This window comes from Ambystoma mexicanum, chromosome 9 (genome assembly GCF_040938575.1).
Source record: "Ambystoma mexicanum isolate Mex_15411 chromosome 9, UKY_AmexF1_1, whole genome shotgun sequence".
NCBI lineage: Eukaryota > Metazoa > Chordata > Amphibia > Caudata > Ambystomatidae > Ambystoma > Ambystoma mexicanum.
The window spans coordinates 871,998,963-872,024,994 of NC_090931.1; the positions used below are offsets into that span (position 1 = coordinate 871,998,963).

The following is a 26,032-nucleotide window of genomic DNA, read 5'->3' on the forward strand; positions in this document are numbered from 1 at the left end:
GAACGCATAGAAAGTATTTCTTGTATGCCTATTCCAAAGGCACAGAGAGCAGTCAGAGCCATAATAGGCATGGCTTCTTATTGCCGGCAGTGGATCGGTAATTTTGCGTTAATTGTGAAGCCAGTGGTGCTATTAACTAAGAAGGATGCGGTGATGCCTTTGCAGTGGACTGAAGAATGTCAGAGCGTTTGATCAATTGAAAACTGCATTATGTTCTGCTCCAGTTCTGGGCACGCCGAATTATGAAAACGTTTTTAGATTATTTGTATGCGAGGATGAAGGATGTGCATTAGCTGTTTTCACACAGGAACAAGGTGGAAGAAATAGGCCATGCGGCTATTTTTCTTCTGCGCTGGATCCTGTAGCGCGCGCACTACCACAATGTTTGCGATATGTCGCGGCGGCTGCTGCATCGGTGAAACAAATGGAAGGGATGGTATTGGGGCATACTTTAATTCTGATGGTGCCACATGCCATAGATGTCCTATTACATAGGACACAGACGCAACACCTCACCTCTGCTAGACTGACAAGATATGAAATTATCTTATTCGCGCCCCATATCCAAATTATGAGGTGTAGCGCTTTGAATCCTGCAGAATTAATGTCACTGCCCATAAAAGAAATTGGTGACAATGAATCACCACCCCATGATTGCTTAACGGTCACTGAGGAAGAAACGAAGGGGAGAGTTGATTTAAGTGACATCCCACAAAAGGAGCCAGATGGAGAGTTATTTTTTGACGGCTCTTCTTTTAAACTACCTGATGGCACGTCAACTGCCGCTTATGCTATCACTACCCTAGAGAGCGTTGTAGAAAGCAAAAGAAGTCCCTACAACTCGGCACAAGCCGCAGAAATAGCAGCATTGACCAGAGCCTGTGAGATTTCTGAAAATTTGAACGTGAATATGTATACTGATAGTCAGTATGCTTTTGGGGTGGTTCATAACTTTGGTCGACTCTGGGCTGAGAGGGGTTTCTTGACATCGCATGGGGCCAGAATTCAACATGGCCCTTTGATTGTACGACTGCTGTCTGCACTCACGTTTCCAAAGTGCCTAGCAATAGTGAAATGCGAGGCATATAAAAAGATAACATGCAAAGTGGGAGAGGGAAATGCATTTGCAGACAGAATTGCGAAACAAACTGCCACTGATTTGAATAATAAAATGATGACAGTCCAGACTGAGGAAGTACCCTGTATGATAGAAGATGGAATTGCCACTGTCAAAGAGATGCAAGATGCAGGCCGAAGCCACGGCCGATGAGATACAAGGGTGGGCAGAGGGCTCTGCTGAGTTAGATTTAGAGGGTTGTTGGGTGGACAAGGGAACTAAAAACTGGATGTTGCCAAATTCTTATGTGACTTCAATGGTCACAATGGCTCACAGCCGTACCCACATCTGTGCAAAAAAAATAATACAGCACCTATCTACGGTATGGCAGAATGTAAACATAAAGAACAATGCAGAGAGGTTGGTGCAGTACTGCATTACGTGTTTACAACACAATATAGAAAAGGGAACAGTGACTCCAATAGGCAGTTTTGGCCCGCCCTCTATGCCTTTTGAGGTAATCCATTTTGATTTCATAGAGATGGAGAGGTGCCAAAACTTGAAATATGTTTTAGCGGTGATCTGTGCATTCAGCAAGTGGGTGGAGGCATATCCGTTAAAAGACTACACAGCAATGAGTACGGCAAAAGTAATGCTTAAAGAATACTTTTCCCGTTTTGGCTTGCCCTGTGTCATATGATCAGATAACGGTCCACATTGTGTGGGCGAAGTGGCATTACAGATATGTCAGGTCTTCAGATTGATAAGAGATTTCATAGTTCGATGCATCCGAGTTCGGCCGGTCTTGTTGAGAGGCACAACGGAATCCTCAAGTCAAAAATTAGCAAGATATGTGCAGGGAGCAAGTTGAGTTGGGTGGATGCATTACTGATAGTGCTATTGTGCATGCGTACGTCTGTACAGGCTAGAACTGGGCTCTCCACGTATGAGATTGTGATGGGGAGGCCGGCGAATGTTTGGTGCGCACCTCAGCCAAAGCGACTGAGTGAAGTGGAACATCCTGTACTTAGCACTTATTGTGGCCTTATAATGCAGAAATTGTGTTTGATTCATCAGCAGGTGCAGGAGGCTCTACCTGTAAGATATACTGGACCGGGGCACGCGCTGGAGCCAGGATACTGGGTGCTGCTTAAAAACTTTGAGAGAAAATCGTTGTTAGCACCCAGGTGGCGTGGCCCCTATCAAGTGCTTCTGGCAACACAGACGGCAATACGGGTGGATGGGAAGAAGTTATGGATCCATGCCACCCATGCCAAAAAGATCCCATCTTCACTGAAAGACTTGCCCAATCCGGACGACCGGAAATAGACAGCAGTCCCAGAAACGAAAGAAACTGCTGCCAGTCCACCGCCGCTAAATCTGTCCGAGCGGGAAGTGAAACTCGAAACAAAGCCTGAAAAGATTGCCAAAAAGGGAGAAGGGCAAAGAGTGCCCCAATGTTGCCCAGCAGAACCTACATCACTGTTGGCTGACACAAAATCTGCATTGCAAATAACGACAGATACTAAACGTGTACCCCTTCGGCGCCCACCAGCACTTGCCACTGTGCCAGAGCCAAAGACCGAATCCGCATCACTGTCGCGGCGCACACCAGCATCTGCCATTGCGCCGCAGGCTGACTCTGAGCCTGGATCTGGAAGTGCACAGGCACTGTTCACGAATCACACAATACCAGGAGTGAGGCGATATGATTTGCGGCCTCGAAAGACAGAGTGATCCACAGTTCTTTGGTGTTTATGCTAACCTCTGGTTCCACTCATGGACGGAGAAGGAACTAGAGGTGTAGAGGAGAGAAGCGTGAGAATCGTGCAAGTCGGAAAATTCAAGACTGGCGGCTCCTCGGTGCGATCATAAAAAGTACATGTGTCCTGAACCAGAGCGGACAAGCTGGGCGCACATGGTACAAAGGCAACAGAGAACTGTTCAGAAGTCCTCTGAGCAGTATGCGAGAGGATAAGTGATCTTGCCTAGAACGAATAAGTAAACCAGGCTGCAAAGGGCTGGCAGACTAAACTGTTGACAATTCCTTTGAATTTATGGACATCCGGACAAGTGCCACGAAGAGTGATATCCACGACGAACTTTGTCAGGAAGAAGAAGGACGGTGAGAAAAATGTTGGGACCGGTTTCAGCCTCCTCCTGCCCCACTGCTGAGAATGAGTTAGTTATAAAGACTGTAAACTTTAATTATGTGCTTCATGAGTGTGGTCGCACCAATAACGAAAGCCTTTGTGTTATGGTATGTGGAGTCTATACACCCATTGGGAATGTTTTTACCAATAGTTAATATATCCACTACCGAAAGCCCGGTTCAGGTGATTACTTATACCTTGTCCCCAATGGAAGAGAGACACAGAGAAGGGTATGGGAACAATACGCTATTACTCATCATGAACATGACGCATGCCATTCTAAAGAAAAATAATTGTTGGTTATGCGCCCATTTTCCGCAGCATGCGGGGAAAGGAATAGGTTGGTATGTACAACCATTACCATTAAGTTCTGCATGCAGTGCATCTTTAAGTGCAATGTTTTATGGGAAGTGGAATAAGAGTAGTACGAGTCAATTAGATAGAACAAACATGAATGAGTTTGAGGAAATAATTATGAGGCCTCTGGGTTGTTCCATATTCCATAAAGCACAAGTGATGATCCCAGAACCTACGCCAAAAAGTATGTGAAAAATAACACGACAAAATAGGCAAGATAGATTGTCCCCACCAGTTAAAACATCTGTGATGACGTTTTGTGTAAGAACAGACTGGAACAAAGATGCAATTCCCCTTTCTTACATGGTGAATTACAACCCGAGAACTGTCCCGTTTTGTCTAAAAAAGAAAGGCTCCTATTCAGTAGGAACATTTACTGGATGCATGAATACAGCGGTACTAAAATGGGAAATAGAACCAGTATATGTGGGAGATCCAGTCTATTTTATATGTGGAGAAAAAGCATATCCTTGGTTGCCCAGAAACTGGGGAGGTACATGTTACCTAGGTCTACTGTTCCCAAGAGTATTCCTCTTAGAAACAGCAGACATGGCCAGGCTATCCAGATCTAGAACCCGTAGCAAAGGTGTTTTGATAGCGAAGGACGTAGCAAAATCATTCATACCATTCTTGTCCCAGATAGTGAACTCCTATAACATAAGGCAACTGTCCAGAATACTAAAAGATACGATAAACACAACGATAGATATACTATTTAACATGACGTTGGAAGAAAAGGGAATTAGGTTAATGGCGCTGCAAAATAGAATGGCTCTCGATGTAATACTGGTTGATCGTTGGGGAATTTGCAAGATTGTGGGATCAGCGTAATGCGTATTCGTAGAGGACGTCTCCCCTACGATTTTTGAAGTAATAAAGAAAATGCATGTCCTAAGCTCCGAACTCCCTACTGAAGAAGGGGGCTGGGGAATAGAGTCCTGGTTTTGGGGAATACTGCGTTCATGGGGATGGAAGTTGATTGCGATATTAGTAGTGGTGTTTGGAATATTCATAACGTGCTGTTGTTGCATACACTGCCTACCGATAGTCTGCACCGAGATAACTGAGGGATGTACTAAGGGATGTATGCATATGATAACAAAAAGAAAAACTTATGGCCGGGATGACAGAGACACAAATGAAATGAACAGTGAAAGAATGAATGGCTATAGATAATAATGACGATGATGATGCTTATAATAGCATGCAAAATTCAGACATAAGTACTTCAGACTTATCGTCATCAGAGGAGGATACCATGAATGAATGAGACGTTTGACATACGGCCAAAAGGAGGGTTTGTCGGTGTAGGAAAAATTGACACCTCTCACGATGGACGGCAAACGCATTTTGGTGGCCGAAGGCCAACCGTCTCATGTACGAAACTATAGAAATACAGGTTTCCGAGTTTGACCAATGAACGGCCATTTTGATGTAACAAGGATCGCTATTTTGTTTTCTAACGATTGCTCATTGCTTTCTGTTCAAATTGCTTCGCAGCACATTTCTGCTTACACTGCTCGACTGTTAACATTGTTGTCTGAACGTGAAAGGACAAGGCCGCAAGGCTAATAAGAGTTTGTTGAAACACAAAGTAGGCAGCTCCGGAGAGGAATGCCCGGCTCCCTCCCGAATGTAGCATTGAAGCAGAGCCGCAGGGCATTTAATCATTTCACAGCTGCCAGCCAGTCTCGTTATATGGTAGAATAAAGCAGCTAAATACTTGAATTATGCTCTTATTACGGCCCCCCTTTTCCAAGCCCTGTAGAGCATATCGGCTCCCAGGACACGAATAGCACCTCATAGATAGCAAGGTCTGGAATGTGACTCTTCCCCCGTATGTAGCTCGCTTACAAGAACAGAAGCACTGTGTTCTGTTCAACAAAGAAAAGATGTCTCTGCACTTGCCAGGTTGCATATTGTTACTAGAATAGATATTTGAAGGTGTCATATTCGTCGGAAGTGTCCATCATCAAACCAAGTTCAAAGAAACCCAATAAAGGGTGGTGTTAAACATGTCACAACTGATTGTATGATATGCATTTTGTATATATGTAACTGATGTACGTAATTCGCTCTTTTGCGTCCCTCGAGGTCTAGAGATACACGTCGTGGGGCGTGAGACCGATTTAACCAACTGAGACTATTTGCTTTTCAATAAACCCTAGCTTTGGGAATACAACCTTGTGTCTGGCGTATCTATCGTGTGTGGTGACTTGCCTTGTTTCCATAACGCGAGGGACCCCTTTCAAGATGGCGCCCGAATAGGGACCCTCCCCCACTTGTTCCATTGTATACGTAGTAATTAAGTAAAGGCGGAGAATGACGAGGACGGGACGATCGAGCCGGGATCAAGAGGTGTTCGGGGCCCCCTGTAGAAGTGATGAGATTCCTTCGCAGATCTGTACACATCTGATCCCCGATCGACGTATCCGGCTAGAGAACAAGGAGGCGAGAGTCCCGAAACGAGGCAGAAGCCAAGAAACGCAGACACGACGTCATTGGTTGCGTCACTATACAGACAAATTGTGTCCTGGAGGACAAATTGATTTATCAGGTGAGTCATACCCCGATTCAAAATAATCCTGATATTGGTTGAGAGTTGACTTTGCAAAATCAAATGCCCTAGGTAAGGTTGATTAACCAGGGGGAAGGTTGAAACATGCCTGGGGTATTTTCAGGAGGGACTCATCCACTGTTTTCCCAAACAGGTTGTTCCCATCGAACGGTATGTCCAAAAACTTGGCTTGTACGTCCTGGTGGAAATCGTCGCCTTGAGCCACCCTCGTCGTCTGAGGCAAACACCGTTGCCTAGATGGCGGAAACAGGTGTTGGCAATGTCCGTTGCCACCGTTATGGCGTGGTCCGACGCCACCGCACCTTCCTGCAAGATCTCCAGGGCCTCAGCCCTCTTGTCCGGTAGGAAGTCCAACAGGGGGGCGATCTTGTACCATAACTCCCTGTCGTAGCGGGCCACGATCGCGAGGGCGTTGGCCGCCTTAATCGTTGTTGCCGCCGACGAGATAACTCGTCCTCCCATTGCATCCAGCTTCTTTCCTTCACTGTCCGGCGGGGAAGTTGACGTTGAGGCTGATGCCCCCCACCCCGCTTTCTTCTTGGCCGCCGCTGAGACGACCGAGTCAGGGGTCGGTTGCGCCCTAAGGCACAAAGGTGCCGCGTCGGGGACCCGGTACTACTTCTCGTACCGATCCCTCTTGGCAGGCGTCGTAGACGGGTTCTTGAGAAGGGTGAGACCCTCGTCCCAGATGTCATCGAGCAGAGGCACAGCGAGGACTGTCTTTCTCTTGGCCTCGCGCCGTTGGTAAAAGAAACCTTCCTTCTTCTCTTCGGGGCAGAGCTGAAAAAGCTCAGATGCCCTGGCGATCATAGCGTGGAAAGACCCAATCTCGTCAGGCGGGGAGGCCCGGGCTGTAGGCGATGGGAGCTCCGTCCCCTCGTCGCCGCCGCCGTCGTCGTCATCTGTACCCGTCGTCATCTGTACCCGTCGTGGCAGTGTCCATTCCCGTGTCATCCCCAGGGACGGGGGACGTGGGTAAAGGCCGAGCAGGCCGCGAGGGCTCAGAAGGCGGGCTGGGTGGATCCATCTTCTCTTGTTCAGGGGGCTTCCCGCCGGGACCGGCTCTGGTTCCTCAGTCGGACCTGGTACCGGGTCCTCTGTCGGTGGTAAGGGCAATCTCATCCTTATCTCTGAACATAAGGATCGTATCGCCAACAAAATGGCCAGCGAGTTATCCTGAGGCTCCGGAAGCGACGGCTGACTAGGACCCTTGCCAGTGCCGCCGTCACTCTCATCGTCACCCACGTCGGGATCCCTACCGTTGGGACGGGCCTCCTCGACGCCCTCGTCGAGGCTCTCTAGGACTTCTGCCAACTCCTCCTCGGATGTTGTGTCCATGTCCACAATGGCCACCGCCCCCCCTCTTTTTCCGCCGGGGTCTTCACGGGGGTCTTTTCGATGGGTCTGAAAGAGGCTTCCCTCTGCGTAGGCAGGGAGACTCTGGGCCCCGAGGTCACCTCCACTGGTGTAGCCTCCACAGGCTGCGCCAGGGCCGCTGCGACTCCCTCGATAGAGGCCTTGGCCGGGTGAATCAAGGCCTTCACCGCCTTAGGCGCACTTGAGGCCTTCACCTTGGGGGGAGGGTCACTGCCTCGCTCCCCCTCGGCCAAATCCTTCGAGATCGACCGGGGCATCTCCAGAGGCTTACCCGGGTTCTCGGATTTCCTCTTCCCCGAACCAGAGCATTGGCTCGTGGTTGATGGGGAAGGCGCGCCCTGCCTGGCAGCCGAAGAGCCCGACCGTTCGGCGCTCCCGGTGCCCGCGGACTCGCGGTGCTTTGCCTTCTGTTGGGTGAGGCGCCCTCACAGGACTTAGAAGACCGCTCTGACTTCTTCTCACCTGACGGACTCCTTCCTTCCAGCCAGTTGGAGAGACGAAGGTGTCGGTCCCTGATGGTCCGTTCCGACATGTTCCTGCAAAACGCACAGTCCTTCTCCACGTGTGTTTTGTCCTCATGAAGGCAGTAGAGACATTTCGAATGCTCGTCCCCCTTGAACACATTCTGTAGCTGGCATCCAGGGCAGACCCTGAACAGCTTTCTGGGCGTCGAGCTTCCTTTCTCCTGGGCCATGTTCGGGTAGGCCGCAGAAACTTCTGGAATCCTCCAAGAAGCGTAACTCGACAAAATCTTCACCTTTGAGGGGCGTAGAAAAATCTGACACGGATCCCAGTTAATCGGATGTAGACACGGTGGAGCTTGAGGCTCTATTTGACCGAAAACTGAGAAATTCTCTTTCAAAAAGCGCAAAAACGCAGCAAAAGCTTGAGAGCTAAACACGAGGACTCCCAACACTTGAGCGTGCGGTAAAAATCTGAAGATGGCTGCCACAGGCAGGGCTTAGGGAGAGGGCAGTCATTGGCCTGGGACAGTATGACCCAGAGACCAGTGATTGGTTACTACTGAGAAAGACAGATCAGAAACGAAACTGATACTGATTTTTTCTTTACCGAAGATTCCCAGCCTGGCGACGGGGAACATTCATGAGCATGTGAATCCATGCCAGACCCCATGCTGGAGAACTATTAATTACTCTTATGTCCCGTCCCCTTTCCTCCATACTGCATGGGCAATTACAAATTAATGTAGCCCCAGGGTGGAGAGGTGACCCTCTTTAAGAAAACAAGTTCCTTAGAAACGCCTGTCCGAAAGCCGTGTCTGACTTAGAGCCGGCGTCCAAACAGTAGTGCTTGCAGAAAGCCAAAGGGGTGGTCCAGGTAGCTGCCCTGCTGATGACCTGCCACAGAACCCGTCTCTGGAATGCAGTGGCTGTGGCCTTGGCTCTGACAGCGTGGGCGTGCATGTTAGCTGAAAGTGGTTTGTGCTGTCCCTCACAAGCCTCCTTGATGGCCGCAACCATCCATCTTGCTATAGAGGCCTTGTATGCCGGATACCCAGGACTTGACCCCCCCCCCCCCCGAAGGTGACAAACAGAGGTTCCAACTTGCGGAAGCTCTTGATCTTGTCCAGATAAAATTTCAGAGCGCGTCTAACAGCCAGACAGTGCAAGACCCTTTGAGCATCTTCCTTCGGATCAGCAAAAAATGTAGATTTTGATGGAAGGCAGAGACTACTTTAGGTAGGAACGGGGGGTGCGTTCTCAGGACCACCTTGTCCTTGTGAAAGGTAGTATAGGTAGTATAGGGTTCTGAAGCCACCAGTGCCTGAATCTCGCTGACTCTACGAGCAGAGGTGAGACCCACCAACAAAGCTGTTTTAATGGTGACCCGTCTGATGTCTGCGGACACCATTTGCTCGAAAGGCTTGTGCGCCTAGGCGCCCAACACTATATTGAGATCCCACAGGGGTATGGTTTCTTGATGGGCGAGTAGAGCCTGGTGAGGCCTGCCAGATGTCGTTTAACCACGGGGTTGGAAGAGTAGAACACCACCTCTTCAGAATTCCTGTAGATGCCTATGGCTGCCAAATCGGTGCAGCATGTTTACACTTGCACCCTGAGTGAGCGAGGTGTGCAGAGAAGGAGAGCACATTGTCCAATATGCATGTAAGGAGGGTTGGGGGGTGCGATCTCCTTAGAGTCCGCCCAGTAACAAAAATTAGTCCATTTACTCTTGTACTGAACGATGTTTAGGTTATCCTGTGACAGGTTCAGATGCTTCAGTGTGAGCTGCTCAGGAACCATGCTGCTAGGGCTAATTTCTGTGGCGCAGGGTGGACGACCCTGCCCCCCTGCTGCGCAAGATGAGCTGGGCCCAGCGGCAGGTGGATGGGAGGCCTGTCCGAGAGACTGAGGAGCTCCGAGAACCACGGTCTTGCCGGCCACCATGGCGCTATCAGAATGATGCAGAGGTGACGTGACTCTTATCTTGCAAATCACCCTGTGTACCAGGGGTGTGGGAGGGAAGGCCTACACTGTCCTGCTGTCGCACTGTATCTGGAATGCATCGCCAAGGGAGCCGGGGCCCTGCCCCCGCCAGGACCCGAACTGCTGGCACTTCTTGTTGGCCGAGGAGGCAAAAAGATCCAACTGCGGGAACCCCCATCTGCTGAAGATCCTGAGCAGGACCTGATCATTCAATTGCCATTCGTAATTGTCCGCTCCCAGTCTGCTGAGCCTGGAGGTGGATGGCCGTCAGGTAGATGTTGTTCTCCAGGGCCCATTCCACATGCTGATCGCAAGGCTGCATAGCAGAGGGGGACCTGTTACCGCCCTGCTTGTTGTCGACGCCCTGCTTGTTGACATAGTACATGCTGGTGGAGTTGTCCGTCTGGATAAGGACGACCTTGCCCCCAATGAGCGGAAGGAAAGCTTTGAGCGCTAGCCAGATGGCCTTCAGCTCCAGGTAGTTGATATGAGGCTCCTGCTCCTGAAGGGTCCAGACTCCATGGAAGCTGCGGTTGTCCAGAGTTGCCCCCCCCCAGCCTCCCAGGGATAAATCTGTGGTGATGGTGATCTGCAGGGCAGGCTGCAGGAAGGGCTTGCCCCTCCGCAGGTTGTAGTCCCTGGACCACCATGTGCGGTTCGGATGGAGAGAAAGAGGAATGCTGACAAGTTCCACTTCGGAGCTCTGCTCCCGATTCCATGAGGCTGCGAAGTGCAGCTGTAATCTCCTAATCTTGAATCTCATGTGGGGTACGGCGAGTAGGACCGTTGCCATGAAACCTAATAGATGTTGGTACCACCAGGACGAGGTCCCTTCTTGGGTGAGGAAGTGAGTAGTGGCCCTCTTGATGGCCATGAACTTGTCCTCGGAGGGGAAAGTCTGAGCGCGTGTCCCATACAAGGCCCAAAAAGGTCAGCCTCTGCGTCGGCTGCAGTTGAGACTTCTTGAGGTTGATCGAAAATCCCAGCTCGTGGAGTGTGATCATAAGGGCGGAGGAGGTGTGATGAACCGCCTCAGGAGATCCCGCCCTGACGAGCCAATCGTTCAGTTACGGGTAGACGTGGTGGCCCTGGTCCCTGAGGAGGGCTGCCACTGCATTCATCAGTCTGGTAAATACCCTGGGGGCTGAGTTGAGGCCAAAGGTTAGAACCCTGTACTGGAGATGGAAGCCCAGGATCCCGAACCAAAGAAAGGAGCAATGAGGCTGCCAAATCAGGACGTGTAGATAAGCGTCCTTCAGATCCATGGAGCACATCCAGTCTCCCCTGCACAATGTCTCCGCAACGACTGCTGGCGTAACCATCTTGAATTTTTGAAGAGGAAGGGAGAGGTTGAGGTCCAACACAACTCTCAGGCCAGCCTAGTTCTTTTTTTGTATGGCGAACATCCTGGAGTAGAAGCCCAAGCCTTGCTGGGAGGCTGGGACTTCTTCCACTGCCTGGCTCTCGACGAGCGACTGAATTTCCGTCAACAGAGTTGCTGTCCCAATCTTTGCGTTGGAATCAAGCTTCTTCCCGTACGCCTCCAAGATCTTCTCCTCCTTGCCTAGCAGCGTCAAAGACAAGGTGGCCAAAGACGACTGAGGCTTGGAGTAGAGTGACGTTGCAGCGATCACCGAAGAGTGCAGTTGAGGGTGTGCCTACAGCAAGAGTGGATCCCCCTCCATTTGCCTATACTTGGGTTCGAGGCGCTGCTTGACAGGCTGGGCCGTGTGGGGCTTTAGCCACCCCTTTTTGGCCAAGGCGACAATGTCCTTCTGCATTGGGGTCCCCGTTCTAGCCACGGGGCGTAGAGTGAGGACCTTGGCAGAGACCCCCTTGCCTCCGGTTGCTCGACCTCGGGCTGCAGAAGGCCCAAGTACTCTGCCAGACCTGCGAGCCATTCATGGAAGGCCTTGGTGACGATGGCGTGACAGGGTCTTCTTCCTCATCCGCGTCGACCAGGGTGTCCAGCTGGACCGGAGCGGGGGGAGGAGTTCTGAGCGCCAATGGCAGTGGTGTGGAGACCGGAGGCGGAGGCTGCCGCAGAGGCTGGTGTGAAACCGCTTGAACTGTGGGAGGCAGGTGAGCCGGAATCGAAGGAGCCAGCAAGGGCAGCAGGGGCTGCGCAGGGGCCTGCGCAGCGCTGGAGCCATAGTGGGAATGAGACTATAGACGCAGGCAGAGGGGCCGGAGGGAGAATGTCCCTGATCACATCCCGGAGGATGACCCCCATCTGAGGAGATCTCATGAGAGTGAGGAACTTTTCAAAGAACCTGTCCTCACAGGCCGGTGGGGTGGCAGGTGATGTTGACGGGGTAGCGGGCAGCTGCTGAGGCCAGGGTATACTCTGTCTAGCTGGCTGTGAGGTAAACCTTCCCTGCAAAGCAGATGGATAAGCCATAGGCCACGTACCTGGTTGACACCAGTCCCACCTTGTGACTCGTTCTCCCACCTGCTCCATTCCCAGGGGCGGTATCGGATAAGTGGCCATTTTGTCTGGCGCAGCTGCCATCTTGTCGAGCTGCGTGCCATGTGCCGAAGTTGTGGTGCTTGGCTCGCTGGGCCTGGCCTCCTCCAGGACTCTTGGCGATGGAGCATGAGACCTACCCTGCACCTCAGGACGGGGCCTGGTAGGCGTGTTGCCCTCAGCAGTATTGCCGGTAGTGCTGCGTGTAGGCACCCCCTCAGACATCTCGCCGGTATTAGGGCATAGCCTCTTGGGTGTACACCTGGTAAAAGAACCTTGTAGTCTCTCAGCACTGTCTCTAAGGATCTAATGACCCCTCGGCCTGGCAGCCGGTAGCTGAACTAGCCTCGGTACCAGTGCTGGTGCAAGAAACTGAAAGGTTCCTCCTGCTCAGGCGTTTTCTTGGGAAGGAGTCACCCTTGTGGGGTGCGATGGAAAAGAGCGGACCTACCTTGCACCTTGATTTAGGTTTGACAAAGTCCTTCAAGTCCTCTGGAGGAGACTTCTCGAAGAGCTCCCTCCACCGAGCTAGCCTCTTCTTCAGAGCATGCAGTTTAAGCGCGTTGCACATGGTACAACCTTCACAGTCGTGGTCAGGCCAAGGCAGCGGAGGCAAAGAGCATGGAGATCGGGCGTAGGGAAGAGCCCCTCGCAGACTGGTCACCTGCTGAAGTCGACATGTGCCGGGGAGGAGCGTGGCACCAGAGGACCGAGTACCTGATTGATAAAAGACAAAAAGACAGAATAAAGTATCCGGGGAAGAGCGGTGGTATTACATGGCCGAAGTCAAACCCAGGAGCAATGGTGAAATCGGCCCGTTCCCGTCGCCGCAGAAAAGGGGACTGAGGTGTGGCAACAGTGGGCAGAGTCAGGGGAGCGCATGCTCCCAGGGCTGTGCGCCTCTAAATTTAAAGGGGAAAAGGGTTTTTTCTGGTGAAAAAGATTCCGTCTCCCGTCCCTAGCGAGGGACGCCCATGCAGTATGGAGGAAAGGGGACGAGACGCAAGAGTAACAGCCATACCATATTCCACTGCAAAGAAGAAATAAAGCTGCTGGTTATTGTCAACAAGTGACACCTCTCTGCTCTGTGAACCCAATATAGGAATTTGCTGATCCCCACCTGTCATTTGCTATCAAGCTTTGAGCGCTAGCCAGATGGCCTTCAGCTCCAGGTAGTTGATATGAGGCTCCTGCTCCTGAAGGGTCCAGACTCCATGGAAGCTGCGGTTGTCCAGAGTTGCCCCCCCCCCAGCCTCCCAGGGATAAATCTGTGGTGATGGTGATCTGCGGGGCAGGCTGCAGGAAGGGCTTGCCCCTCCGCAGATTGTAGTCCCTGGACCACCATGTGCGGTTCGGATGGAGATGAGATAGAGAGGAGGGATGCTGAACAGGTTGTACAACGAAATGAACCCAGAGATTGTGTGCACTCTTCCAGCAATTTGGAGGGCAAATTCATAGGAGTTCTGGAAAACCTGCCAAGATTGGCGCGGCGGGGTACTCGGCTTCCCTTTCTCTCCCAGGATTGAGAGGGCATTCTAAAAATTATAGAAACAAGTTCCTACTTCTTTTTCTATGCTTCAGAGGTCAGGAAATGCCATTGAATCTATGTGTATTTATTAGGGTGGTCACTGACAACAGTAAAACACCCATTCCATACGTGCCAGCAAAGAATAATGGATGATACTTAAATTGGGCAATTAGCAGAAGAGGCTGTAGGACACTGAACCAGGACTAATAGATCGACAGTTGACTGTAGACATACAATATTAATATTTAATATGTTTAAACAATAACTGATGGGGTAGCTGTTCTTTTGGCAGGGGGTGTACACGGCGACACTGTGGATGTGCGGAGTTGCTTCAAGAGAGAAGTAGGAGCCTCGACAACAGTTTCAGCCTGCTCACCTTCACTACCACGGTCATGCTCTGGCTTGAGTATTGACAGGATAAGCAGCGCTTGCACAATACAGTTTGTTCAGCGAGCGTCAAGCTCGGTTTATATTCTCGTTAAGGGCTTGCTGAGAAGACCTCTTGATATTTCATCGTCCCCCTCCTGTTTTCATATTACAGCCCAGAGCTGACAAAGATTGGGAAGGCACTCTGATGGAACTTTTTGCATATGAATTAAATTTGGCGACCCAGGCCTTTAAGGCGAGAGAACAAAATATTCCTGCAGTGGGGAAGGAGAGGGGGTTCTTAAAGGCAGGTGATTCCTACTATTGTACACCTCCGGGCAATCCCTTTTAGGCCACCTCTGCTTGTCCCCATACGCTGGACTAGGTCCCGGTTGTCCGAAAAGGCCTTCCCTAGTCATGTGTACATGTACAATAAAACAGGTTGCCTGCCTTGTGGGCATAAAACGAGAATCAAGCGAGCTGATTATCTGTACGCAGAACTAATGAGGGCGAGAGGCAACTCCTGAAACTATGACCCTAAGGTGTGGCATCCTTTGAGTCTTGTGACATCCATCATAAGTAGGAACATTCGATGAAGTCCGGGATCAAGAGTAAACTATCAGGCGCAAATAGGTGAGAGGGGCGAGTAACGGTCACCTAGTTACAAGCATGCCAACAGACAACGCAAACAGGCATGGTGCACATTGGAGCTTTCAATTCAACGCAAAAAGATGCTGCAAAACAAAAAAACTATCTTTCCATGCACTGAAACACAGAGCAATGAACTGTAAGGCACCTACTTTGGAAAAAAGTTTTTGTAAGGGAAACAACCTCCTGAATGACCAACTCTAAAATAACATGCAAAGTCAACTGACACTAGACGCTGCTACTAAGAAATTGGATTGGGAGTTAAGAGGCCATCGATATTTTTAGAGTTGATTAATATTCTGAAAGACAAGTGCTAATTTGTCCTGTGCACTTTCCCCGATTAGGAATGCCTATGTTCACTTCCGGTGATGTCACTTGCCAGTGCATATGTTAATGAAGCCCCACCACCCGGCTTTTATTTTGTAATGACTTTCATCCTGGTTGCATCTCCCACAGCAGGGACATTCCTAGCGGTGGGAGAAGCTAGTGCAGAATGTGAAGTGGCATTGTAAAGGCAGGTGTGAGTCAGACTCTCACCGAACATCCTAATCGGGCAGAGGACAGAAACCTTCTCTGGCATGCCTGTTTCAATGCCGCAAGGCCCATCCCCGCAGGCAGGCAGCATAGGCTTTGGCATCTGGGTACACTGACACCCTGCCACCTTGGGTTTGTCTTTTGTCTCCCCTGCAGGAGACGGAGCAGCCACCCCACTCTGTGCCCTCCCATCCGGGCACGGCTGGAAGATAGACCTACAGCTATATTGATGAAACGGGTCTGAAGAAGATGGTTGCAACTTCTCTATCCCATCGAAACCGGTCGACTTTTCTGGCCATGGGTGAACCCATAACCACCTGTACATATCCCCAATAGCAAAGGGAGATATCCTAAGAAGAAATGCATCAGTTACTTTCCAACTGACTAGTGGTGAGCCTTTTAGAGTACTTTCGATTGCGTAGGCATCACAATACTACACTTGATGCCCGCCCTTTTTAGATGTTCACAAAACTCAGCACTCCCCATGAGATTTGACTAAATAACCTATTGGTGAATAAAACTTGGACTAAATTCCCGCTGTCATTTATACACTCATGCAAGTGCTTTTTTTGAGCTGTGATTGACAAGGATTTAATACCCGGACCTGTCACACTAGGAGACATAGGAGTTGTGCAGTTTTTTGCATTTTGGTTGCTCGCTTTTTAGATGCAGATAGACACTCTCTCTTAATTAGTACCAATGCAGGTTGGGGTACCCATACATTTGGTTAGTGGAGGGACAGCTTTTCTCCCACACTATCCCTATTAGATAGTGTCCAGTCATTTGATCGACTACAAAGGATCGAATGACAAAGAGTTTGAGTCAAAAGGATCGAAAAACAATTTTTTCAAATGCATTTTTCTATTTTTATTTTTTTTTATTTAATATAGTTACAAAAATGTTTTTTTTTTTTTTTTTACAGAAAACAGGGGGTTGGGGGGAACCCCCCATAAAAAACAGTCCTTTTGACTCGAAAAAATGGCATTCGATCCTTTGTATTTCGACCCTTTAACCTATAACCGCACTGCACCACACGCTGCCTAGGGATAGGCACCCCGTTGTAGGGACTGGGTGTTCTCCTAACGGGGTGAGTTAGCCACATTCTGCCTTTGGTTCCCCTCCCTGCATTTTCCTAACCACGATGTCAGATGTAAGCTTTTACCACATACATATATATTTTTTCTCCAAAGATTCGTTCTTATTGTGATACAGCATAGCCTTTGGTTCATCAACCATTTGAAATATTAGCACCTCTTTTTCAGTGTGACCCAACTAGGATGCAGGCCCAGTCATCCATTGACCATTAACCCTCCAGGGAGACACTTGGCAGCGCTGAGGGGGAGGACTGTCCAGGTGCTCAAAAGCCAAAGGGGCAGATCATGTGAAAGTCAAATAAGAATAGAGAGAAAGCAAAGTGAGAAGGGGCAAGGGAAGAGGCAAGAGGAGTGGGTGAAAGGCAGACAGGATGCGCTAAGGAAAGGCAAAGAGCATGAAAACAGGACAGAAAGCAATAAGAATGCAAGAAAGTGATAAAGGAAAAGAGAAACGTGTGAAAAGAAAAATCATCCCTCGAGCAAGTGTCACATAAGGAAGCAGGAGGAGAGAGGCTTAGAGTAATGGGATATGGGATTGAATGAAAAAAGAGGGGAGAGTGGAATAAAGAAAAAGAAATGGAGAGAAAGAATAAGAATGCTGCAGGCATTAAGAAAACGCAGTACAAATGGACCAGAAAGAGAGCCGGTAGTAGATGAGAGAGAGATATAAAGGGAAGAAAATATGTGCAGGCGGTAGGTCATGGGCTTGGTCTAAAAGGAAAAAGGAGAGAGAGAAATTGGTTGATGGGGGACAGATGAGATAAACAAGAAGGATAAACAGGAGGCAAAATCAAAGCCGGGATCAGAGTGAATTAAAGGGATTCCTTGCCTAACATATGGCTTGGCATTATGGCATCTACCTGGATGTCCATTTCTAATGAGACGTGAAGGTGTACCGTGGCGGTCGGTTCTTCGTCTTCTGAATTGCGTTCCAGTTTTAGCAATTCGCTTGATTGGGCTTCATTCCTTAAGGTCCCAAATACGATGAAATGTGTCGTCATTATACACTAACCTGTTGTCTCCTTCCAAAAACACTTTTTGTAGAGCTATATTCTTGCTGGAGGTCTGGTAAGTGTTTGTGGTTGAATGAACTCACAGCCTCCTGTCACGTTCTTTCAACTGAACTAAATGTTTATTTCCCGAATCTTGTTGATCGCCCCAACCCGGTCATACAAAAACGTTGGGAGTTGGACTGGATGAACACGCACGATGCTTTGGTCAGTTATAAGCTTTACAAACTACAACACGAGGAAGCACATTGGGGTTTCAACCAGGATATTTATGCAAATGTCCAAGTTTTTATTACAGAGCTTTTATCTAAGGTTCTGAATGAACACTATTGTGTGGAGAAATAGTAAATATACGAGCAGCGCCAGGTCATTTAGCCGAATCGTGTACATTTTGTAACAAACTGGGCCAGTTGGCATTGTTGGGGAGAATGTTTTGGGTACCTCGCAACGATGTCTGCTTCTTACTCAGTCCCTTTGTTATTTCCGTGGACTCCTTAACTACTGATTGGTTTTGGCATAGAAGGTCCTCGGGAATGTTACTACATTGACTTTGGCTGTTGTCAAACTAATTAAAATGATATTAGACAATGATGTTTAGTGTTAATAGATGTAATACTGTTAACCAGTTTTGTGATGAGATTTTGATATGCATAGATTGGTTTTAAACTATGAGCTGTTTTGGGAAAGTTTATGTATGGCTAGACTTGGCTTTTATTGTTTACTTGTGAAATGTTTTTGATATGTGCGAGAAACGGTTTGCCGCTGTGTTAGGCTAGTCGTTAAAACAAATAAAATCCAGGTTTTCAAACCTTTTATTGGACTAACAAAATATTATTATTGCTAATAATGATTCCCAATGATCATACATTATATTCCCATGTAAAGGTGATGCCCAGCTCTGTGTGTGTTCTCTTTTATTTTCCATTTGTCATCTTCCAAATGATTAAGAGGTCTGGAACTTTGAAAACTTATGGAACCACCATCTGAGCACAATATTTTGTTAGTCCAATAAAAGGTATCATAACTGAAACCAGATCACAATGAAAGGTTTGGAGTCTACAGTATGAGTGAGCTATGCACGCATTGGGTGGTGCTCTGCGTTTGCCTTAGGAACTCGATTGCCTAGACGCCCCCCCACCCCCCTCCTGCAATGCCATTGCCCTTCCTTTGCCCCTCAGGTCCATTCCGGCCATGTTAGACATGCATGCTTTTCAACATCCTGTGACCAAAAAGATGTCGTATTTTTTAAGTTTCAAAAATAATAATTCCCATAACAATGACATCACAGGAAAATACAAAACATACATTGTTGGCACCATTGAAGCATTCTAAAGTACACAACCCATGAAACAGGACAACATAGAAAGATGATGACATTTTAAAAATGTATAATTCTAAATGGTAACTGAACACCAAATTCAATTGCCTAGGTTCACAGAAGGTAATCACACAGAGCTGGTAGGCGACGTTTGTCACTGCTCTGTAGCGGCAGTCCAGGCTGTAAATATTTATTGCAAGTTGAACACAGAATGACATGGCGACTAATACCCCCCCCTCAGTGTGATAGGCAGATGCTGTGTGATGGTGGTACACTCTGCCACTTGCCTTCACTGGTGGTTCATCGAAGGGTTGTCTCGGCACGAGTGAAAGACATAGTCTGCCAGGTCAGTGGGTTGGTGTGAGCCCAATCAAAGTAATGACCTACCAGTCCACTGTATAGACAGACTCATTAATGTGTTGCATGCTTTCTCCTGCAGCCTGCCTTAGAGTCACATAAATTACTTGCCACTGTAAAAAGCAGTAGGATCTGTCATTGAAATCTGTAGGCGGTAGGACTGCTTAAAAAGCTGTAGCCTACTGCCTAAATCTGTAGGGTTGGCAAGTATGAACATAGTGGAGAAGAATGTTGCACTAGCATGAGAGAAAAACATTGTATTTTGCGGTTAAGTACATTCTAAGTCATTCGTGCTTTAAAAAAATATTTTAACTTTTGACACTTGCTATAGTAACGTTAGGAGTGGCGGGACAGAACTGCTTAAGGCGGACGGGGAGGCACTGGAGCCGTTTGAGACCGCTGCCATGCATAGATGTATTGTTTTATTTGTAAAGCTCTGTTCCAAATTCACGCAGTAGGTGGCAGCAGAACGCAAGAGGAAAAAAGACATGTTGCAGCAGCAAGAGCACAATTTGTTTTATACAGCTGAAAGCACATTTTGTAGCATGTTGTACATTCCATGTGGCGATCCGTTTCCTGTCCTGCAAGCACCCCCATAATCTTGACTCTACTTTCATGCTGATTGTGCGCGTGCCCAAGCTAAGAAATGTTCGGTTTATTTCCCTATACAAAGTAAACTGTAATTTGTAATGTGTTTTTCAATGAGAAGTTGTGCTCAACTGCATATGTACTGCACATCTTTAACTACCCGCGTGTGCCTTCCCTGGCAACATGTCATGTCCCCTGCTGCAAGTGTGCAGCCGTCTGCAACTACAGTGTTCCTGGCACTTTGTCAGTCAGAGCATGGCTGCTTTATAAATGCCCATCGAAACTCAAAGTAATGGTCCTGTTCTGTCCCTGTCATTCAAGCAACAGCCAGCCAATTCAGGGTGCATCAGGAGGACACAAAGATCTACTTGCTACCCTCTTCTCCCCACGTTATATGACGCTGGTGCAAAGCGGAGAGTGGGGGTGGTGGGCAGCTGTTGCTGCTTATGAGGTAACTGGCAGTGCCGCCTTTTGATGACGTGTTTGATTACAGCCGTGCAGCATCCTCCCATGTTCGATGTATAATATCTCGGGTGACTACTAGTGAAAGAAACGTTTGCTTTCTCAAAGTAACTGCAGCGACGAGTGCGGGATTTGGAGTGCGGGGGTTGTATAGGCGGTTCAACCCGCTGCTGCCACACAAAAAATAGACTGCGTCACGAATGACCTGATCGTGTCTTATGCCTCCCCGTACCCCCGTCTCCCTCCCACCGCGTCCCCGGGATATGTTTACAACAGGCCCAGCCACTGCCAGTGCCACAATGAAATACGCCGCCTGCACCAACGTGGCTGCTGGGAGCCAGTCACACCCCCGACACTAATAATGCATGGAGGCATCGTTTGCAGTGCTGTCTAGCCACCCTGAAAGGTGCAGATCACCTTTGCGAATGAGGAAATGCACGTTTCTAAAACTGCTGCTCATACAAATAGTGCAGCTATGTATTTAAACTGCTTCAACCAACTCTGATGAAAGCTCCGAGTTCTGCCTTCACACCACCCCCTGCGGCCAATCTTCGCCATTGCAAGGATCATAACAGAATGACACGCAGGCCTTTGTAAAGTATAAAATATTTATTTCGGTATATACAGCTCAGAACATTTGTGACATACATATAAATCTTTTCTCAATAATTAAATCGCTCATTCATTTCCAGCCAATTAACAATAAAACAACAGAATGTATCAACATGCATACGATTTCTGCACCGTTCTGTCTGACATTAAAATACCTCGACTTGGGGGAGGGGAGGAGGGAAGGAATGATAAGAGCGGAATGCCCACACCAAGGGCACCATGTCTGTGCTTAATGACTGCTCATGGCGAGTAAATATCGCAAGACGCTTAGCATAGCCCCTTCTCCATATGCATCTGAGCCGAAGCGTCCAGTGATAAAATGACCCATTACAAAACAAACGGTGTAAAGAAGTACATGGTTTTAATTCTCTCTGCGTGCAAAATCGGTTCCCACTTCAAGGTTGAGAGAAAGAAGACAGCCTTCCACCCCCGTTCCTCACGCCAACAATTCTTGCAACAAAGGGGAGCAACAGAGGACATCCTGCCTGCCGCCCCACTCCTATTCCGAATGGAAAGAGCTAGCAATGTTAAGGGGTGCCAACCAATCTTTTCAAGACACATAGTAATTTAAATGTCAATAGTGCAGCGTCTGTGAACGTATTCCTAGTTCTCATTTGAAGGAGACAACACTTAAGGGTATTAAGACAAAAAGAACAGCATCCCAAAAGCCACAGGTGAGTTGCCTACAGATCTGCAAGGCTCCAGCTGGAGGCTTGGCCAGGCCCCCCACGGATCATTTCCTGGCAATCCCGAATCACATGGGTGACTTTAGAATCGGGCAGAAGATGTGGGGGTGCTCTTGACATGGGCTTCAATGGCTTTCTGGGATAGCTTGGGATAGTGCCTTGTGTGCGTCCTTTGAATTACACAAAAGATAAATAAAACAGACAGCAAAAGAGACATGACCGCTTTGGTCAATCAAGAGAAGCGTTTCATTCCTACACCAAGCTTGGCAGAACACCAAAGCTGCCAGGCTGCGTGTGACATTTAGCAGGGCAGGTACATGCTTTGACCTCATTTAAAACAAGTGCGTACAGTGCGTATAACCTCTATGACGGTTTACAGCAGTGACTATGAAGTGACCCTAGTCTATCCTCAACATGGGGCAGATAAAGTCCAAACTTCATCCTGGTCCTTTCAATAGTGATTGTTCACATCTTAATACAACAACTGCGATACTGTAATGTTACATCTTATATAACCAAATCTCCATCAACTAACAAAGTTTTGACAGTGAAATATGTCCACCTAGAATACAGTTCCAACTGTGGCTAGATGTATGCAGCCAAACGTTCATCACCCGCGATAAAGTCAACCAAAAGCTATGCAAGGTCAGTAAAAAAACAACGGGGACCACAAAACTCCATCATCCTGCGGTCAGTCAACTATCTGTCGCTTTTTATTAAGCCTCCTCACTGGATCTACCTACATTTTAGTAGTCAATCCCCAGTTCTCTGTAGCATTACCCTTGTCACTTAACGGCCCATTTCCTACTGCTCTAGGCAGTCCACACCCGGTCTATCTACGTAGTCAATTGCCTGTCACTCACCGTGGTTGCTGTGATCACTCTGTATAGCCATCTCTCTACTTCCTTTTCTGGCCACCCTACAGGGGCAAACTGCATGTCTCTCTACACGGTCCATCCTCTGTTCTTCAAGGCTATCAAGCCCCTGTCAATCTACAAAGACATTCCTCTGACATATTAGGACACTGCAATGCCACTCAACACCGTCATCTCCTCACTCTGCTCAGTCAATCAACAGTCCAAGCATCCATTTTCATAACTCTAAATACAGTGAATAATAGCTTCCCCAAATCTCAGTCACGAGTCTAACTGGGCTCATAATCTAGAATCATAAGAGAATGGCTTTTCCAAAACAATGAAGGTTGTAACCACAGCAAATCATAACTGAGCGGTGTCATTTCTCGGACCAGCAGTGAGAGGCAATCACTCAAGTATAGATGAGTTAATACCTCCACGACCATAGCGGCAATGAAGATCCTCTGACTATCCAACATAGTACGACTCAGTTGTTAGCCTAATACTGTCAACACGGCTTGAACATCACTGGCTTGAACCATCACAAGAGTTCCAAAAGGAATTTCAACTAGAAAGTCAAACACAACCATCTACAGCATCAGGACCACATCCCTGCTATTGAGTGGAGGACATTTTCACATTGCTAATGTGTTTTCAATTGAATTCAGTGTGTACAATCAACTTGATTAACTTCATCCCACTGTATAAGGTCATGATGAGGTTCAGTTTTGGTGACCGGACACACTGCACATCAGAGGTATGAAATAACCGTTCTCAAAGGGTGCACTTCGGCCATCTTGTGTTCTTCCAAACCGGCTTCTCGAGCGAAAACCCTAACAGGGCAAGTTGGAGTTGAACCACATTTCACTTGCCGGTTTGTAAAAAGACATGTCCCTAATGGCACCCATCTAGAACTGATAGTACCCATCTAGGTCACCTGCTCATACTACCTGGTGGTGCGGATATCACCTGCAGAGGAAGTGACACACAATAAAAGCCTTCCTAAAGCTAGTCTGGCTGTGCAAAGTGCAAGTTCTATAAATGAATCCCTGGTTGTGCAGAATAGACACTGGTGCCCTGATCTTACATCCTCAGGATAGCAAGCAGTCTTCCTTGTTCTTACCCTTGCCTCTCTTGATGCCCCTGTCCAATGTGTCCTCTTTGCAGTATGCCTGGCTGTTACCCAAATCTGGGGGTTCAAACGGATCAACAGATGAGCTTTCTAAATCTGGGATTTCGGATGACTGCTCTATATGCCCTGGCAACATGCAACTAGAATTCTCTGCTGAAACTGGATGAGCGGTTACCTCTGTTCCTTGTTCAATAGCTTCAAGAGATCTTGACTGGTCATGATGTTCATCTTTGACCTCTCCAGGAACAGCCTTATTCTGTAATTCATGAACCTCAACAGGATGTTCGCTCGTCTCTCTTGCACTAAGCTGGGTAGAGACATCTGTGTCTCCTTCCTTCCCGCTTCTTCTTGCAAAACCTAATGCTAGATTTGCACCGTCTTCTGGCATTTGGCCATCCGTGTCGTCAAACTCAAATGAGTCCTTCTCAAGCTCCAAATCACACAATCTTTTATCTAAGCTGGCTTCCTCACTGTCTGGTCCGAGGGACTCAGATTTCATCTGTTCTGTATCTCCTTTGGATTGCTGATTTTCAAGTGCACCCTTGCTACCAATGCCCTGCAAAGTTTGGTTCTGTTCCTCAACGGTCATATCAACTCTCTCAACTTGTTGGCTGACGTTTGCAGAACCACTATCTGTTTTTTGTGGCACTGTGCAGATTTCCACAACAGATTTACCCCTGTCACTGGGTAGCACTGGTTCTTCCCTTACCATAACACTGTTATTTTCAATATCAGATGGCTCGCCAAGCTTTTCTTCAACATTCTCGCTGTCCATGGTACACAACTCTTCCACTTTTGTAGGACTAGAATGGTCACTTGCTCTTGAACCACCATGGTGGTGTGTACTAAGGTTCTGGTTGCTGTTCACCAGTTCCTCTCCAAGATGGGCATCGGGTGCTGCAATATTCATGCTTCCACCTTCATTTGAACATTCATAAAACTCTCCATCATCTGAATGTGGTTTACTTCCCAAACTCTCTGCATCATAAACCCTTGCATCAGACCTCTGCTGAGTTGTACATATTTCTGCCTGGGTGATGTCTGCTTCAAGCCTTTGCTCTCCCCCAAGTGGAATAGCGCTGCCCGCATCTCCTTTGATGCCAACATCTATACCTATGCTAGTGTCCACAAGGGTATCAATGAGATCTTTGTTAAGCACTGATTGAGTTTTACATCCCTCATGTTTTTCTTCCTCCATTTCAGCAACCTCCTCTGGTGCCTTTACAATGCTTTCGTTTGGTGGGAGTCTATTCCCGTTGATATTCATTTCTTGAGCAGCAACTTCACCGGCCTCTGGCTCTCTGCCAATACTGTTTTGTGGCATTGCTTCTGTATTTTCACTTCTAACCCTACTGCCACCCTCTAGGTTTTCACTCACTGCATCAAAGAACCCATCCAAGTGCTTTCCCAAGTCCTGGAGAATTCCCTGCATCTGGTATCCATTATCCTGGCTTTCTATTGTGGCCCGAACATGTGACGTTTCATCAGTGTCAATGGGAGGCTTATCCTGAATGTCAGACTCCTCTTTGCCCTTTTCCAAAGGGCATGCAATTTTCTGCCCAACAACAAATTCCACCGCATCATGAAAGTCTTCACTGCAGCTCTCCCTTTCCTTACCTGCTGTAACATCCTGGTTCTCCTTCACTTGCAGGTGCCCCATCACACCTTTCATTTCTGGTTCACTCTGGATTTGCAGTGTGTCCTGACTTTCCATGTGCGCAACATTCAATCCAACAGACTCACAATGGCTATATTTATCTTCCGTGGTAACACTATCTAGGTGAAATCCCTTTGTTAACCCATCAAAAATGCCCTCATTAACAATCACATCTCTCTTTGCAGCTTGTTCTCCAATGGTTGACAGATGTTCCTTGTGACCATTTGCACACAAGGACATTAGACCATTGGCATTTCCACCAGCACCTTCAGTTTCCACCTTGCCATCTGTATGTAAAGTCCTTTTGACGGGTGTCTTCTCAGTGTCCTTCACCACCGCCTTCTCTGCGGGCTCCACAGTCTCCAGACTCTGTAAAGAATGTTCATCCTGAACTCTGTCACCTTTCATCTTCATCTGACTGGCTTGGCCTAAAAGACCATGGAGAGAATTGAAGGGATCCAAACCTACTAGGAACATTTCTGCCAAATTCCCACATAAAAACACCCAGAAAAAAGAGGAAATCACCAGAGTGGCAGAGATGCAAAGAACAGCATTGGCCAATGACGTGAGGCAAAGCAGCAATTGATTTAGAGAGACTGTGTAGGAGAGGAGCCCACCACCTATGTCTGAAACCTTCTGTCAATCATCTGGTCGGGTGTACATTGAGCCATCTCAGCCAGACTGTTCGTGAGTACTGTGGGCCCATTTTACTAACTTCCTGTTTGTGTGCAACTTCTATCTCCCAAAAAT

General features: G+C 48.1%; 1 protein-coding gene across 25 annotated transcripts in view; it reads right to left on the reverse strand.

Annotated features, from left to right (window-relative positions):
- Positions 1-26,032, reverse strand: part of LRRFIP1 (LRR binding FLII interacting protein 1) — an 813,895-nt gene that overhangs the window by 255,860 nt on the left and 532,003 nt on the right. For 19 of the 25 annotated variants that reach the window (XM_069615956.1, XM_069615954.1, XM_069615958.1 and 16 more), the window contains one exon: positions 20,932-25,710. The exons of the other annotated variants lie outside the window; for them this stretch is intronic. In XM_069615956.1, coding sequence (XP_069472057.1) covers positions 23,585-25,710 — 2,126 coding nt within the window. In that variant the 3' untranslated portion in view covers positions 20,932-23,584. Of the gene's footprint in view, positions 1-20,931; positions 25,711-26,032 lie in introns of those variants that run through there. 25 annotated transcript variants of the gene reach the window in all.